The 12,666-nt window shown below is 39.4% G+C and overlaps 1 protein-coding gene across 5 annotated transcripts in view; it reads left to right on the top strand.

Annotated features, from left to right (window-relative positions):
- NARS2 (asparaginyl-tRNA synthetase 2, mitochondrial) overlaps positions 1-12,666 on the top strand; it is a 212,050-nt gene that overhangs the window by 28,017 nt on the left and 171,367 nt on the right. For 4 of the 5 annotated variants that reach the window (XM_064288755.1, XM_003418535.4, XM_010598175.3 and 1 more), the window contains exon 5: positions 2,889-2,969. In XM_064288755.1, the coding sequence (XP_064144825.1) occupies positions 2,889-2,969 (81 nt within the window). Of the gene's footprint in view, positions 1-2,888; positions 2,970-12,666 lie in introns of those variants that run through there. The other variant, XM_023558513.2, reaches the window with a different exon arrangement.

The following is a 12,666-nucleotide window of genomic DNA, read 5'->3' as shown; positions in this document are numbered from 1 at the left end:
TTTATAAATTATACTTTATCGTAGATATGTATGTAGAGGACAAAACATAGTATATATAGGGCTTGGTACCATCCGCGGTTTCAGGCGTCCACAGGGGATCTTGGAACATATTCCCTATGGGTAAGGGGGACTGTTGTACATGAATTTTGTAACTTTTGGATACTCAGAAGCCTTATAAAATATCTTGTTCTAGTATGTATATCAAAATATTTACATATTTAGAGGTGGTGAGTGGAATCTGAAAAATTGGATGAAAGTGTTTATTTTTATGTTTAGCCCCCTCTTTGGCTTTCTTGGAAACCCTGGTGGTGTAGTGGTTAAGTACTATGGCTGCTAACCAAGAGGTGAGCAGTTCGAATCTGCCAGGTGCTCCTTGGAAACCCTACAGGGCAGTTCTACTCTGTCCTATAGGGTTGCTATGAGTTGGTATCGACACGATGGCAGTGGGTTTGGGTTGGTGTTGGCCTTCTTGGGGACCTGGTGGCGCAGTGGTTAAGCTTTAGGCTGCTAACCAGAAGATCAGCAGTTCAAATCCACCAGCTGCTCCTTGGAAACCCAATGGGGCAGTTCTGTTCTGTCCTAAAGGATAGCTATGAGTCAGAATCAATTCCATGGCAATGGTTTTGTTTTGGCCTTCTTAGCTCTAATTAGGAACCCCTTTTCTGTTGGATGGTTTAAGTACCTGACCCTGGTAACCCATCTGAGGCAGCCGCTGAGGGTACTCCACCACTCCCTGCTGTTTACTTGCCTTTTTATCTTTGTACCACTCTACTCACTTCTCTTTTTTGAACTTCATTCTCACTGCTTTATTATTCTTCCTTTGTAACCTTTGTAATCTCTCTTTTGTACCTTTTGGTAATGTTATGGACTTTGATAAGCCCTGCTAGCAGCATTTAAGCTTAAAAGGTTGGTGACTCCTTTTGAAAGGTTTAGCATTAGTTGACTATTAAAAATAATTCTACTACTTGTGTGATTTTTTTCCCAATATACCATACAGTTATTTTCATAAGGTTTACAGTGCTGTTTGTTATGGGATTTGACCAGTTTTAACTTTGGCAATTATATTTAGCTGTTCAGTTTTCTCCTCCCTCTTCACCTCCCCCTCCCCACCCTCATTTCCTTTGGATTTTTCACTTCCTTTCTTTGTTTACTGCACTCATGCTCATAGTTGCCTACATTTCATGTGGAATAAATGATTCATGTCCATAATTCTTGGCTCCTAGGAGATAAAAATTTTATGCAGTAATGTTATTGATTATATTTCATTGGTTCCCATAATGTGCTCTGTACAGCACCTCTAGGCACGGTTACTCTCAGATAAAGTACGTATGTGAATACTTTCTGAGACTCTTAATTTATATCTTGAATATTTAATCAGTCTATATTGTTGGAAACCCTGGTGGCGTAGTGGTTAAGTGCTATGGCTGCTAACCAAAAGGTCGGCAGTTCGAATCCACCAGGCGCTCCTTGGAGACTCTATCAGGGCAGTTCAACTCTGACTTATAGGGTTGCTATGAGTCGGGATCGACTCGACGGCAACAGTTTTTTTTTTTTCTTTTTCTTATAAGGCCCACTGTTGACTGGATACTTTGTGCTATAGCCAGAATACTTGAATTCAACCCTTTTTTGGAAGGGCGGGACAAATTTGGGAGGCCCCTGGTAATGCCCAAGGACATTTTACTTTCCACCAATGACAGGCAGGACTTGGCAGAGATGGTGTGTATGTGAGAATTTATTGATTTCAAGGCCAAAGTTTTGCATTACAGTTGGAATTGACTCCACAGCACCTGCTATTCAGCCTTTGCAGTATAAATTCACTTTTATCTACCCTCACCTTCACCCTGCAACATTTGCATTGAATATAGGTAACTTTTTGCCTACATCCGTAGTCAAAATGAAAGAAGCATAACCTTGGAAGTTGCTGGGTTATTTCAATCCTACCAGCAACAGCCTTTTGTGGTTCACTAATGGAAATAGTATCAGACTTGTGAGCGGAAGGGCTGCTGTGGGCACCTCAGTAATGGATTTGCTGCTCACAGTCTTTCTTCAGGCAAAGGAAGACTACATGCAGTGTACTGTGCCATCGGTTTAATGACAGAGGCAGAAGGCTGCATGCAGTGTACTGTGCCATCAGTATAATGACAGAGGCGGAAGGCTACATGCAGTGTACTGTGCCATCAGTTTAATGACAGAGGCTTCCCACAGATTATTTCTGCCTTTTTCACTATTTCTTCAGTCTCTACTTGTTAACCTTTTTTTTTTTTTTTCCTTTTTGGTGGTTCATTGCAGTTGAGGGTCTCATCCCAAAACAACAGAACTTTATACTGATCACTTTGTATTCCCTTAGCAATATGGGCAGCATCATTTTGCATTAGACTCTGCACCTTAAGAGTGTGAGTGTGGGTGTGTGTGTCAGAGTACACATCTTGCTGCTGTAGTTAAGGACCAAGAACCACATCTGTGTGTGTGTGTCTTTTTTATTATTATTATTTAATCACCACCACTATATTAGAAAACTGGCAAGAGAAAATAGTACCAGAGAGAGAGCCTGAAGACCTAGGTTCCGGTCCTGGCTCTGCCACTGACTATCTGTGTGACTTCTGGCAAGTCACTAAATCTCTCTGAACCTCTATTTCCTTATTTTTGAAATGAGGAGGTTGGAATAGTTAATGTCTAAGCCTCTTCTTGATTTAAAATTCTGCGTGCTGATGTGCACAGTAAACATTCAGCTGATCTTTCAGTAGTCTTATATTTTGAGGGTTGCTGAAAGGTTTGATATGACATTCTCTTAGTGCCATTTTATTAGTATAATCAGATAAGGTTTATGTTCTTGGAATTGTTTCTTATGCAAATATACTGAAAAGGATAATTTCTCTTTTTCTTTCTAGGACAATGGCTTTGTGCATATTCATACCCCAATAATAACATCCAATGACTGTGAGGGGGCTGGAGAACTTTTTCAAGTTGAAGTAAGTTGTGGGTTCCCATCTTGGGGGACGTGTTCCTGTTTGATTTTTTTTTCCATATGAGGATTTACTTTAAGTTTAATAAAGAGTAATAAGGACAGAAGACCATGACCAGCACCAGAAATTTTGTTATTAGTAATCCTTGTTGTTGTTGGGTACCGTCGAGTCAGTTCCGACTCACAGTGACCCCAAGTACCACAGAACAAAACACCGCCCAGTCCTGCTCCATCCTCACAATTGTTGCTGTGTTTGAGCCCATTGCTGCAGCCACTGTGTCAGTACATCCCGTTGAAGGTCTTCCTCTTTTTTGCTGAATCTCTACTTTACCAAGCATGATGTCCTTCTCCAGGGGCTGGTCCTTTTGATAACGTATCCAAACCATATATAGAAAATCCAGACTGTTCTGTATTACTTAAACTGTGACCAAAAGGAGCAGATTGTTAACTGAGTACTGCATTTGCTTTTCTTATCATGTCACTGTGAATTGGTGAACTAGAGAAATTTGAAGAGATTAATAAAGATCATAATATATCTTTTGTGTAAATTCAACTGCTAGTTAATATTTTTAGATATAAGTTATATTTTTAAAGATAAACAAAAATAGAAAAGTATGTATGTGAAAATTGTTTTCTTTTTCAAAGTCTTTTTAGCCATGTTGAGGCTGAGCACCTTAAAATCAGGCTGCCTCCTTCCCAAAAAACTCCAGAGGCATAAGTAGTGATTGGGATACCGTATGCCTCATGGGTAACAATTAATGTTCTTCTGAATATTGAAGTAAAAAGAATTACCCACCTTAAAGACATTTCCTAATCCCTTAACCTAAACCATTGAATATTAAAAACTAAATGGCAAGGAAGGAACACGTGATTTAAAGGAGTTTTTACGAATAAGAAGGGAATTATTAAAAGGACTCATAGGAAATGTATGTTCTATAAAACTCATGAAGTCTTTTAGTTTAATTCTTTGTTCTGCCATCAAATTTTTGAGCTCCTAGCGTGTGCCAGGCATTGTCAGCCTACCGTTATTGCAGATAATTTTAACAGTTACCAGTTTTTCTTACTTGTAGGCAATGGAAAGCCTTTCATTTACCAGTTTGACAACCTGTTTAAAATCACTGGCCAATGGTATAATAATGGTCAGAGATGAATGTATGTTGATGAGTGGTGGTTTTTATATTTAATTAATTTATTTATTTCTTTATTCCTAAGTAATCAAGGTTCTTGTTTATATATTTGATTGATGCCATCAAATGACAAGACCTAAATATAACTGCTTTCTCTTGCTCAGAACTTTCTGACTCATGATAATGATGTTTGCTCTTTATTTTATTGAACAAGGTATTCACTGGGAGAAATTTTCCTCATATGTTAATGTCATTATTCAAAATAATAATTAAATGCTATCTTTCTTCAGATATGACTTGAACAAATCTTGATGATAATTAACCTTCTGCAAAAAGCAGAAGGTTGTTGCTCTTTGAAAGTGGGAATGTTAGAGTCTCTATATATTAGCTCAAAGAAGGCAGCAAATGATAAAATAACAATGTATAAATTCCAGAAAACATTCTCCTGTAGGTGTTTATTTTCTCATTAAACCTTAACCCTTTCAAGACCGAGTTATTTTCTCCTTTGAATTTGTTATTTATACTATGCGTTTTCACTAATGGGAGTCATGCTGATTAAAGGATCAGTTCAGAATTTTTGTTATTAGAGATTTTGATACCCATTATCTGGGATCATATATATATATCCCAGTGGACCCTGGACATAGTAAATCCTGGCAATGTGAGTCAATGATAGGATCTTTTTTTTTTTCTTTTTAAAATTTTATTTCTTGGAAATTTGTAAAACATGAAGGCACCTGGCAATGACTGCACATACATTTTATTCTTGTCTTATTTTTCTTAGCCATTTTATTATTTTTTATGAAAGTTTTTAAAAGAGGTACAATGCATTTTTCCTTGCTGCAAAAGAGGTACTTATACCACAAATAAATAAAGCCGAGGGATTTTTTTTTTATCTCAGGAAAATTACCACTACAATGCATTCTTCATTACTGCAAAAGCAATACTTAAAGGCCAAATACATAAAACTAAAGAAATTTGAATCTCAGGGAAATTACCACTATTATTGTATTCTTCATTATAACAAAAGCAGTACTAACAGCTAAGAAGCAGATACAGCTGCCCTGGAACACTGCAGAACTGCTCACAGCGGTGCAGTAAACTTGCTACACATAGAAGTATTGATAGGCCCTAAGATTAAATGGGAGGTAAGAATGACTTATGGGAGTTCCAATTGGTAAGAATGACTTATGGGAGTTCCAATTTCTTGAAAAGTACCACTGCAGTGCGTTATTCCTTATTTCAAAAGCAGCATTTACTGTTCAGAAGCTAGAAAAGCAGGCAGCCAGTAACACCTGGAAACAACAAGTGACATCAAGGAGAAGATGGCCCTCTATGACTGAATGAAGATGGAATAGTTTATTCTTGTTATAAGAACATTTTCATGAGAGCAGAGTAATTGGGAAACATAGTGAGGAGGCTTATCTCTTAGAAATAAAGGGAAACCTGTCAGAAGTTTGGAAAATTCACGTATCCAGGAGGCATTGTCTAAGACCATGCTCAATCTACACAAAAATGAGGCTCCAATTCAGGGTTCTTGAGTTTCACGCATTTCAGAAGGCCCCCGTGTTGAGGCTAAGCACCTTAAAATCAGGCTACCTCCTTCCCAGACTACTCCAGAGGCATAAGTAGTGATTGGGATACCGTATGCCCCATGGGTAATGATTAATGTTTTTCTGAATATCGAAGTAAAAAAGAATTACCCACCTTAAAGACATTTCATAATCCCTTAACCTAAACCATTGAATATTAAAAACTAAATGACAAGGAAGAAACACGTGATTTAGAGGAGTTTTTACAAATAAAAAGGGAATTATTAAAGGGACTCAAAATTAAACAAGTAATACATAGCAAACTAAACAGTCCCCCAAATAATAATTTGGAATTAACTGCTTTGCTACCAGGGATATCCTATAAGCTGGTCTGGGTAATTACAATATGTGTATTTTGGCCTCTAAGCAAACACAAGGCAAGTTAAATATGAATAAATAGGAAGAGGAAAAATGAATTTCCGAAGCCAAACAAATAAGACGTTCTCTGTGTTTACAATATTTCAGGATGAGGGAGAGAATTTTTATACAGTGGAATTAGACTTGTTTATTTGGAGTCCCAGACAGAGATGCTCTTAAATTCATTGATCCTGGGCTTCTGCAGACAGGGTCTAGATCAGGTTTCAACAATCTGGCTTTTTGTGCTACGACTCACTGTCTCTGTTGCTTTCAGAAGTTCCAGCTACGAAGACTGGTTTTCTGTCTCTGCAACTCCTATCCGCTAAAAGCAGTGCTTTTTCCTGCTTATTCCCACCTCACACACCTCTGTGTTTCCAGGATTCAAATGTGTTAATTTCCTCCTTGCTGCCTGTGGAGTTTGAAACTTGGCACCCTACTTTTAGGAGAATGTGGCCTTTCATATTTAAATTCTTGCTTTTCTTAACAGTCTCCTTTTTACTCTGACAGCAATGAAGTATCAGTAAGTATTTAAAGGTAAAGATGCCTAGTACACAGTTAGCTTTGAGGGCAGCGGAGTGGCCACCTTGAAAAGCGTAGTTTGAAGATGTACTTCTAAACTAACACTTTTGAGAAGTGAATGCATGCCCTATCATTTTAGTTTTCCTTTTCCCCAGCTCCGCTTTTATAATTTGTTCAGTTTTGGGGACTTCTGAATACACATGTAGGAAGCTACATTCAAGGCATTCATTTCTTATTTAGCAGACATTTGGCACCATCTGTGTTTAAGATGCTGTGCTAAATGATATGAGGGATATAAGGATGTAGTTGATATAAAGATGTAATCTGACCTGTAAAGCTGGTGTGTTGGCACGGACAGATGAAGGAACATGCTTTTCATTCACTTTTGTTGTTACTCACCCTACGGTATTCTTAGTTTGTACATTTTTCCTTTCTGTCTTAAGGCCCTAGCAGAATTCCCAAAATTACGTTTGGTCCTTAAGATTCTAGAGCAACTGGTTTGACTCTTGGTAGATAAAAGAAATTAGAGCGTTAGCAAAGAAGTTTATTAGTGGTTATCAGGCATGGGAGGGAGGGGGAAAGAAGAAATCATGATTTAGGAAGCATTGTATTTCTGTTTATGATAATGGGAAATTCAGCAGTGGGCGTTGGTGAGGGTTGTATGTACAATATGGTTGGTGTAACTGGTGTAACTAAATTGTACATGTGAAAAATGTTGAATTGGCAAATGTGTTTTATGTTTTTTATAACAATAAAAAATTTTTAATTAATTTTTTAAAAAGTTGATGGAAAATAAGGTGAAACTGCTTTATGTGTACATTTGAGGTTTTAGCGTTACTGATTATAGGTTAGATATGGAGTCTAGAGGAAAATTAGATCAGTACGTCTGTCAGTTTGTCATACTGTGGTGGCTGCATGTTGCTGTGATACGGGAAGCTATGCCACCAGTATTTCAAGTACCAGCAGCGTCACCCATGGTGAACAGGCTTCAGCAGAGCTTCCAGACTAAGACAGGCTAGGAAGGACCTTGCAATCTACTTCTAAAAAAATTGACCAATGAAAACCTTATGAGTACCAGCTGAATGTTGTCTGGTATACTGCCCGAAAATGAGCCCCGCAGGTTGGAAGGCACTCAAAGTACGACTGGGGAAGAGTTGCCTCCTCAAAGTAGAGTTGACCTTAATCACATGGATGGAGTCAAGCTTTCAGGACATTCATCTGTTGATGTGGCATGACTCCAAATGAGAAGAAACAGCTGCAGACATCCATTAATCATCAGAGCATGAAATGTACAAAGTATTAATCTAGGAAAATTGGAACACATAAAGATCAATATTCTAGGCATTAGTTAGTGGAAATGAACTGCACTGGCCATTCTGAATTGGACAACCATGTAATCCACTATGCAGGTAGTGACAGATTGAAGACAAATGATATCACCTTCGTTGTCAAAAAGGACATTTCAAGATCTACCCTGAAGTACAACGCTGTGAGTGATAGGCTAATATGCATACGCCTACAAGGAAGATCAGTTAATACGACTGTTATTCAAATTTTTGCACCAACCACTAATGCCAAAGATGAAGGAAATTAAAGATTTTTAGCAGCTTCTGCAGTCTGAAATTGATCAAACATGCAATCAAGACGCATTGATAATTGCTGGTGATTGGAATGCAAACGTTGGAAACAAAGGATTGGTAATTGGAAAATATGGCCTTGATGATAGAAATGACAGTGGAAATTGAATGATAGAATTTTGCGAGACAAACAACCTATTAATTGGAAATACTTTTTTGAACAACATAAATGGTGACTATACTCATGGGCCTTGCCAGGTGGAATACACAGGAATCAAATCAGTTACATCCATGGAAGGAGACTATGGAGAAGCTCAATATTATCAGTCAGAACGAGGCCAGGGGCCAACTGCAGAACAGACCATCAAATACTCATAAGTAAGTTCAAGTTGAAGCTGAAAATTTTTTTAAAAAATCCACAGGAGCTAAAGTTCAACTTTGTGTATATCCTACCTCAGCTTAGAGGCCATCTCAGGAACAGATTTGATGCTTTGAACACTAGTGACTGAAGACCAGATGAGCTGTGGGATGACATCAAGGACATCATACATGAAAAAAGCAGTAGGTCATTAAAAAGACGGGAAGGAAAGAAAAGACCGAAATGGATGTCAGAAGAGACTCAGAAACTTGCTCTTGAACATAAAGTAGATAAAGTGAATGGAAGAAATGATGAAGTAAAAGAGCTGAATAGAAGATTTCAAAGGATAGCTTGAGAAGTCAGAGTAAGGTATAATGAAATATGCAAAGACCTGGAGTTAGAAAACCAAAAGAGAAGAACACACTCGATATCTCTCAAGCTGAAAGAATTGAAGAAAAAAACCTCAAGCCTTGAGTTGCAATATTGAGGAATTCCATGGGCAAAAATTGAACAATGCAGGAGACATCAAAACAAGATGGAAAGAATACACAAAGTCACTGTACCAAAAAGAACTGGTCAACATTCAGCCATTTCAGGAGGTAGCATATGATCAAGAACCGATGGTTTTGAAGGAAGAAGTCCAAACTACACTGAAGGCATTAGCGAAAACATCTCCAGGAATCGATGGAATACCAGTTGATGTGTTTCAACAAGCAGAACCAATGCTGGAAGCACTCACTTGTCTATGCCAAGAAATCTGGAAGACAGTTACCTGACCAACTGACTGAAAGAGATCTGTATTTGTGCCCATTTCAAAGAAAGGTGATCCAACAGAATGTAGAAATTATCAAACAATATCATTAACATTACACACAAGTAAAATTTTGCAGAAGATACTCCAAAAACGACTGCAGCAGTACATAGACAGGGGACTGCCAAAAATTCAAGCCAGATTCAGAAGAGGACATGGAACGAGGGATATCATTGCTGATGCCACACGGATCTTGGCTGAAAGCAGAGAATACTCAAAAGATGTTTACTTGTGTTTTAGTGACTACACAACAGCTTTGAACTGGGAGGATCGTAACAAATTATGGATAACGTTACAAAGAATGGGAATTCCAGAACATTTTATTGTGCTCATGTGGAACCTGTACGTAGACCAAGAGGCAGTCATTCAAACAGAATAAGGGGATGCTGTGTAGTTTAAAATCAGGAAAGGTATGCTTCAGGGTTGTATCATTACCATACCTATTCAATCTGTATGCTGAGCAGATAATCCAAGAAGCTGGACTATATGAAGAAGAACAGGGCATAAAGATTGGAGGAAGTCTGTAGCAATCTGCAATATGCAGATGATACAGCCTTGCTTGCAGAAAGTGAAGAGGACTTGAAGCACTTACTAATGAAGATCAGAGTCTACAGCCTTCCATATGGATTACACCTGAACATAAAGAAAACAAAAATCCTCACAGCTGGACCAGTGAGCAACATCATGATGATGGAGAAAACATTGATATTGTCAAGGATTTCATTTTACTTGGATCCACAATCAACACTCACTGTCTCAGGCTGGGTTCTCTAATGAAGCAAAACCAGTAAAGCATATAGATGTATATAGAGAAACCAAAACCAAATCCATTGCCATTGAGTCAATTCTGACTCATAGTGACCCTATAAGGACAGAGTAGAACTGCCCCATAGAGTTTCCAAGGACCATCTGGTGGATTCGAACCACCAATCTTTTGGTTAGCAGCTGTAGCTCCTAACCACTATACTACCAGGGTTTCCATAGAGAGAGAGAGAGAGAGATTTATATCAAGGAAAGGGCTTACTCAGTTGTAGAGGCTGCAATGTCCCAAGTCCGTGGGTCAGGATAGAGACTCCTTATTCACATAACCTCAGGGCCTGGTGAACCCAAGATCAGCAGGTCAGAGAGCAGGGCTCTTGCTCACAGGCTTCAAAGATCGATCAGCAGGCAATATTGAAGTTAAGCTGCTAGCTCAAGTCCCAAGAACTGGAGGTCAGATGAACAAGAGCCAGTTGCAGGATCTAGCACAAGCAAAAAGCCCCCAAGCCTTGCCAGAATGTCCACTTATATTCAATACAGACCACAAGCCCAAGGAAACTCCCTTTGAACTGATTAGCTACTCACAGCAGATCCCATGATGGGGGTGATCACATATCAAATCTCAACAGGGAAGTATTCACAACATTATATGACTGCCGAAACACTGAGATCCATGGCCCAGCCAATTGACACACAATCTTAATCATGTCACTCCACCCCTTGTCAACTTGGCATCTGTATGCATATCCTTAAACCATACATAATCTCTGACTAAAGACAATTATAAAGTCATACTTGCACCTAACATGATAAAAAGAACACACATACAACCGAAAATGCATTAGCCCTGCTTACATCTTATATTTTATAAATGAAGAAAACAAAAAATATTTTTTAAATTTTTATTGGCTTTAAGTGAGTTTACAAACCAAGTCAGTCTCTCATACAAAAACTTACATACACTTTGCTACATACTCCCAATTGCTTTCCGTCTAATGAGACAGCCCGCTCCCTCCCTCCACTCTCTCTTTTCGTGTCCATTCCGCCAGCTTCTAACCCCCTCTACCCTCTCATCTCCCCTCCAGACAGGAAATGCCAACATAGTCTCAAGTGTCCACCTGATCCAAGAAGCTCACTCCTCACCAGCATCCCTCTCCATCCCATTGTGCAGTCCAGTCCCGCCTGTCCAATACCTTTAGGAATGGATCCTGTCCTGGGTCAACAGAAGGTCTGGGGGGCATGACCACTGGGGTCCCTCTAGTCTCAGGCTGTTGTAGTCTCTGGTTTATGTGGCCCTTTCTGACTGTTGGGCTCATAATTACCTTGTATCCTTGGTGTTCTTCATTCCTTTGTTCCAGGTGGGTTGAGACCAACTGATGCATCTTAGATGGCTGCTTGCTAGTGTTTAAGACCCCAGATGCCACTCTCCAAAGTGGGATGCAGAATGTATTCTTAATAGATTTTATTATACCAATTGACTTAGATGTCCCCTGAAACCGTAGTCCCCAAACTCCCGCCCCTGCTACACTGGCCTTCGAAGAATTCAGTTTATTCAGGAAACTTCTCTGCTTTTGGTTTAGTCCAGTTGTGCTGACCTCTCCTGTACTGTGCATTGTCTTTCCCTTCACCTAAAGTAGTTCTTATCTACTATCTAATTAATGAATACCCTTCTCTCACCCTCCCTCCCTCTGCCCTCTCGTAACCGTGAGGGAATATTTTCTTTTCTGTTTAAACTATTTCTCAAGTTCTTCTAATAGTGGTCTTATACAATATTTGTCCTTCTGCAACTGGTTAATTTCACTCAGTATAATGCCTTCCGGATTCCTCCATGTTATGAAATGAAGAAAACAAAAGTATTTGATGCACACATACAAAGCAGAATTACAGTCCTCATTTCTGCAACTGGTATTTAGAACTCCCTTCTTCCACCAGCCATTCCATATTCCCTTTGCCCTCAGCAAGTGCCTCAGGCTGGTCAAACCTTCATTCCTGAAGGGCCTGGGCCATTAGTAGTCATGTAGGAATTGGTTGCTGTAGTTTTCCATTGACTTTAATCACAGGGCATCGTAGTACTAGGGATGCCCTAAGGGATCTCTTGCATTCCAGGCATACTCTTCTTTACCTCCATTATGTAATATCAGTCCCATTTCTTCTTGGTAATCAGGATCAATCACTCCCTTCTTTGTCTGTGCATCCAGAGGCATAAGGAGGCATTCTTAGCGTCCAGTTCAGTGGAACTAGTGATGTGTCTTCAGGTGGGATCATTCCTGCCTTTGGAACTAAGACGTTAGACCTGCAGAGCATAAGGTCACGGGAACAGGAAGCAAAAATCTTGTGAGTGCGTCAGTAGGGGTAATAATGAGTGGCACCACTCCCATTTCTACCCCTTGATTCCTGGACCCACGAACCCTGGCTGTGGGAGAAACAGCACCATATACTGGATGCTGATTTAGAGCATATACAGCCTCTTGGAGAACATAGCCCCAACTTTGCAAGGTATTGCCACCTAGCTGGCACTATAATTTTGTCTTTAGGAGGCCATTCCATTGTTCTATCAAGCCAGCTACTTCAGGATGATAGGGAACATGGACCAGTGAATTCCGT

Source organism: Loxodonta africana, chromosome 7, assembly GCF_030014295.1.
Source record: "Loxodonta africana isolate mLoxAfr1 chromosome 7, mLoxAfr1.hap2, whole genome shotgun sequence".
Classification (NCBI taxonomy): domain Eukaryota; kingdom Metazoa; phylum Chordata; class Mammalia; order Proboscidea; family Elephantidae; genus Loxodonta; species Loxodonta africana.
The sequence above is the reverse complement of the archived record's forward strand: the minus strand, read 5'-3'. Positions and strand labels throughout refer to the sequence as shown.